The following is a 6,000-nucleotide window of genomic DNA, read 5'->3' as shown; positions in this document are numbered from 1 at the left end:
GATATCACTACAAAACTCATGTATACGGGGAGATAAACGAAACAAGTAATTATGATATATATACTCTATGCAGAACCAATAAAAGCAGACGTTTATTCGATAAAACTTCTACTAGAACTACAAGCTGAATGGTCCCGGCCGCTAGACAATAGACTGTCGGACAATAAGATTTATTCACGACCGCCTCCAAGCGCAGTGTTAGAATCATTACCAATCAAATTTAACACTGCACAGTTAAGATTTACTACCACATGCTACGAAGAAGCACTTCTATTTTTACCGTACATTGGCTGTGTCATTTCGCTGTTGTATATTACGTCTGATGGGACCCAACCAAAATACCACAGGTCTGAAAGCTGACTTCAACCTTGACTGGTTGATTTTCGACCTTGACAGGTTGGCAGACCGATGGTTAGAAAAGTAAAACTTAGTTGTAAGACAACGTGTTGCGAGGACGACTGTAACTTAACATAAACAAATTAGAGGCGCTAGGCTGGCTATTTATAATTTGTGGCATAGTAATTTATAATTGAATAATCAGTTTTGCTGTCGGAGTTTCTTTGACTATGACACTAGCACGGATACTTTTAAGCCGAAAAATCTTTAACAGTTTCATTTTAAAGTAACGTTTTTTTAGGTAACTAAATGCAAATGAAGGGAGTTTTTCTGTTAGTCAGGTGAATCTTTAGAAGGATTTATAACGACAGCCTAAAATACAACGTATTAATCTTTATATTTAAAAAAAATATACATATATATACTTTGTCCTATAGTAAAGCACGCTCAGCATCAATATTCCAAATTTTAAGTTGTTGGTAGAACCGCTTTAAGAGCCAAAACAAGCTGTGCAATTCGGAAAGCAGAAAAGTTAAAAAATACCGTAAAACCAAGAAAGACAATAGAAATATCATAAGCCCATTTATTTGTTATTATTTAAACAGCAAACTAATGATTGTTGACCTTCTTACTGCAAAAAAGTATTACGCAGAGTGTTTTCTGCAACACAAATCACAACAGTATATACATCTCTTCGATAACCGCCCCTGAAGGCTAGATAATGTTAACCAAGAAGATATGTGAGACCTTGTGAAGAATGTAACACACAGCCTATAAGCAAAACTGTTAGATAACTTTACAGCAGAACACGAAAGGAAACTGATTTGATTTCAGTTGTCGAATGAAAACTGATCCTCAAAGATTTGATCGGAACTTTGCATAACCGGCAACTGTATCGCGCTTTCCATGCAAGATTCCGTATAAAGTGGACCGTTGTCAGTTACACTGCCAGTGGATGTTCACTGATTACGCGGAGTTGAAAAACTATGGATGTGTCGATAATTTCGGTCCTGGTTCTGTTCGGGCTCGTGCGTGGAATATCGGCCGGGTGCTGGAGAAGTCGTAAGTGTTGGGTTTTACCGTATTTACAAAACTTACAAGTATGTTATTTTTACTGATTAACGTAATTCGTTAAACAGCGTAACCCTATCGTTATATAAAAAGATAAATAAATATATATATATATTATATAAGAGCGTAACTTTATGGATCCTAACCCATTTGCAGCAGTTTTCTGCTTGTCGATCACTATTCGCTGACTCGTATATTAACAACAAAACTCAGAGTTAAAAATCCGAGCAAATAGATCTTTTTTAACGAATACATATTTCGTTATATTGTTTATATTTTCGTCCGTTAATTGATTTAGGCTTTAACTATATGCCGCACAAACGGAACGCGGTTTGGATATAGCTATTCTAAAATTTTCTAGAAAAAAGCACCACATAAAGTTTCGTTGGGATTGGCAGCTTAAGGGTTAATCACACCCTGTTGGAGGTAAACGTGTTCCACCAAACTAAAGCTTTTCGTAAAACGACATGTTTCTTTGTAAGTTGGAAACCATTAGCAATTAAAGGTGCCTGGTAATTGGGATTTCATTCCGATTCAGATAGGCCCTACCAGGTTTAATGGTGAAAATAACGGCCCAAATAGACATAAAAAGCGACATGCTTTATTATTCAAACGTTTCGGCAAATGCTCATGCCATCATCAGTGATATGAAGGCCACGTCAGTTACACCCGTTTATATACACTTTAGTCGCATAAAGGACATGTTGGTATTTAAGGCTATAAAGGGCGTACTGAATCCAAATCATTGGCAGCAGGTTTCTGCTTGTCGATCACTGTTCCGTTGACGCGTATATAAACAAATAAAACTCAAAAGTTTAAAAGTTGTTGCTATTTAAGGCAGGACGTAAAGCCGGCTGATTTCATCCGAAGTTACTTCATTACTAAGATTAAATATAACCAAACACAATAAAAGGCGTAAATTTAAAGTTTTTTCAGTTATTTGGCCGACTTTACCTTAACATTGGAAGTAGGTATGTGCGATGCTTGATATTATATTCCGTTACCGATACCCGATGGTTTGGACAAAAATACTCCGATCAGATCTGATACCAAATAAAGTCATTACAGTGCTTTAACAAGCACCTAGCTGAAATTGCAATGTTGTTAGGCATACTTTAAGGTTATTCAAGCACACATTCGCTTTATCGTTGACAAGTTTAGTTGCCTAAATTTAGAAATAGGTGTAAACATCTCTATGTTTGGAAGTTTATCTCCACGATTTTTTCAATGTTTTGCTAAAGAATACTCTTAGCGTTAAAAGAACGTACGTTCAATTGCAAAACACCGAAACAAATTAGTTAGTATCATAATGCCAATAGAAAATGAGCAAACTTTTAAAGATGCACGCAAAAAAATGTTTTTTTATTTTTGGTAAGGAAACTTAAAAAATTGAAAACTATAATATTTGTTAGTTTTTTTGTAAACTCGGCACCATCATAATGCCAATATCATAGAAGTACCCATACTATCCAAACAGGTATTAGGTTTCAGACCCGAAATTATCGGATATCACTTTACGCAATTAAGCGGAACACACAAACTTCTGCCGCTGCTGCTTTCAGGCATAGGCGTAGCCAGGGATGGCTACATCAAAATTATAAATATTGTACTCTTAGTAACTTGCTTTGTCGCATTTTTGAGCAGTACAACAATCGATAACAGGCATGTCACGCCTTTAATTGTCAAGTACTGTTACGTTATACTTGTTAATGTAGTTTTACTATTTTTTAGTCATTTTTTTTTTGAATATTTTTTGAGTAGTGCGTTAATTATCGTAGCTGCTCGAAACGGTTTGCTAGCATATTTATTTGTGTTCAATACGGCAATCCATAATGGTAGAAGCTAAACAAAAAAAGTTCAAATTTTTGCTCCCCCCCCCCCCAAAAAAAAATATATATATTTTATTTGGCTGGCTACGCCATTGCTTTCAGAATGTCCCAGGCCACATGTCGAGCAAGGATGGCTGGATCCGAATCACGCCTGCTACGGCATCTTGGGAACTGCACCCAGAGTGAAGTGCAACAACGGGTTCCTTCTTTCCGAAGGCGAGAAACACGTGCAGCCCAAGTGCAAGTTTTACTGGCGGGGCTTTCGCTCCCGGTTCGACCCCCCTACGCCCCGGAAATGCTTCCGTAAGTTAATTACTATAAAGCAGGGGTTCTTAAACTGTTTTTACAGCGGACCCATAGCATTTTTGTAGGCTTCGCATCGACCATATTTGGCAGAAAAATTTCAAGAAAAAGCGTCGTAAATTGACGTCACAATACAAATAAACGTCATAAATCTGTTGATTTTCGGTGTTTACTTTTTAAATATACACTAGTATTTCAATCAGGCTTTCATGGACCCCTACACCTAATTCACGAAACTCCAAGGGGTCCATGGACCCCAGTTTAAGAACCCCTGCTATAAGGGGTCCCTTTCAATTAATTGCCTTTCCGGTTTCCGCGACTGAAATCGGCTTACAAGTTCTTTTCAGCAGCGATGTTTTTGCGCGTCCTGCACTGCACTTCGTACCTGCATTAAGATCGTTATATCTGTGGACATTGATAAGCAACGTAGACTATTTGCGTGTTACAAGTCTATTCATATTTTGCAAGTTATGAATGATTAATGGGAAGGTATATAACAGTCACATAAAATAATAAAGGAATTATCTTACCATTTTTACATTATTGTGACAGGCTTTCTTTTGCAACTACCTTCAAGTAGTATACATGCGCTAAAGCGGAATTTTTTAAAATGATTAAAAAAAATACGCAATTGTTCAACATTAGACAAGAGCGGGTTAACTTATTTTGGTGTAGAGGTTTGACTTGTTTAAAGTGTACAACCGGGTAGGTCTACTCTACCGCTGTTGTATAATATAGCGGGCTCCCTTAGGCCCTTTTAAAATCAGACATAATCGCTTCGATGCAAAATAGACACTCTTACGTTTGGGTAAAATCTATCATTTTTTTTTATTAATAATTGTGCAACATGTAAAAAGTAGAATCGAATACAAAAGTATAGCACAGTAACAGCGAACGGCCCTTATATTTTTTTTTTAGGTTTTCTTAATCTACTGGGTTCTTAGAAGCTGGTGCCACTTTCAGGCGAAGAAAACATGTTAAGCTTGCTTATCGTGCCGAGATTCCAATGACATGTAGTAGGAGAAGCTATCAAAGATTCCAAAAAAAACTCACTGTTGCTTTACACAGCAAAGTTCGTCGAATCAATCATCAAATTAAATCTTGTTTTGTGCAGCTACCTGCCCTGCACCTCGCGTGCCAGTTAACGGAAGGATTTCGCCAGCAAAGCAAGCATATAGGCAAGACGAAACTGTCCGGTTTAGTTGCAACGCCGGTTTTGTGATGGCAAACGGTCACGTGGCAGCTGCCAAGTGCCACGATAAAACTTGGTCACAAGTCACCCCTCAGTGCCAAGGTAGGTTGGCGTAACTTTATTTCAAGTCCGTAAAAATACCTTGATTTAGCTTTTATGCATTGTTTAAGCCAGTGGTTCTCAAACTTTTTTGAGCGCGACCCAAATCTGAGTTTTATGAGCATCTCACGACCCAAGCCTCAAACATCAAAAATGTACTTTTTCTGACATGCATGAAATAGAAAAAGACACAGACAACCAGATGTAGTACATAGTTCTATGAAACAATGATTGATTACAAACAAATGATTGATTTAATTTAGTGTGATTGGTGAAACTGAACTTTTTTCCTTTATAATATCAGCGTGGCTTGTTTGGTTACTAAAACCTTACACCAGTCTTAGCAGCTACTGTAGTTAGAGCGACCCATTTTTTGACCCCGCGCGACCCACGTTTGGGTCGCGACCCATACTTTGAGAACCACTGGTTTAAGCGTTTTAAGTTGAGACGACGTTTAGGTAAGCATTTTCGTACCATTTGCAAAAACATTAATTTATCAAAAACGGCCGTATGTATTCAACATTATTTGTCATTAGAATAAAACATTAAACTATTACAACTGGTACTCTCGCCCTTTTCTGAGCAATAACCCAAGTAAAAAAGTAACATAGACACAACATAAAAAACATATAGCGCGCAAATTGTTTGTGCAAAATTTAAGATAAATAACCCAATTTTCTAAAAATTGCCTAATGAAAACACTTTATTTTTACCCATTCGCCCGAAAGACTTAAGTCCAAGTCAATTCGTTTGTTCAAACGAATTAAGTCAAGTCAGGTCATTATTCCCAAAATAGTTAAGTCATGTCAAGTCATTTAAAAACACTGACTTAAGTACATTAAAGTCAAGTCATTTACTAAATTCATAACAACACCACAGCATATTGCATTGACACCTTTACCTTACTCTTGCCACGTGTACGTTTTGCTCTTACAACCCCTGTGATTGTAGCCACTTGTCAGACGCCTCCAGCACCAGCGAACGGCGGACTGACACCTCACCATGCAACCTACACCAGCGGACAGGTCGTCAAGTTTACTTGCAAACCAGGATACCGATTTGGCTGGGCCCTTCTGTCTGCTTCGACAGTTTGCGGCGCCGACGGAAAATGGTCAAAACGGGCACCCAACTGCGTGCCCGCTTCAGGTAAGCTTTGACGGACGCTGTATG

At 37.9% G+C, this 6,000-nt stretch overlaps 1 protein-coding gene across 1 annotated transcript in view; it reads left to right on the top strand.

Moving 5' to 3' along the window:
- The first annotated feature begins 1,322 nt into the window (after positions 1-1,322).
- LOC146135326 (complement receptor type 2-like) overlaps positions 1,323-6,000 on the top strand; it is a 31,086-nt gene continuing 26,408 nt past the window's right edge. Inside the window, exons 1-4 of the mRNA XM_083395761.1 lie at positions 1,323-1,398; positions 3,339-3,539; positions 4,654-4,833; positions 5,782-5,976. Coding sequence (XP_083251887.1) covers positions 1,323-1,398; positions 3,339-3,539; positions 4,654-4,833; positions 5,782-5,976 — 652 coding nt within the window. The remainder of the gene's footprint in view (positions 1,399-3,338; positions 3,540-4,653; positions 4,834-5,781; positions 5,977-6,000) is intronic.

Source organism: Ascidiella aspersa, chromosome 8, assembly GCF_963924565.1.
Source record: "Ascidiella aspersa chromosome 8, kaAscAspe10.2, whole genome shotgun sequence".
Lineage (NCBI taxonomy): Eukaryota > Metazoa > Chordata > Ascidiacea > Phlebobranchia > Ascidiidae > Ascidiella > Ascidiella aspersa.
The sequence above is the reverse complement of the archived record's forward strand: the minus strand, read 5'-3'. Positions and strand labels throughout refer to the sequence as shown.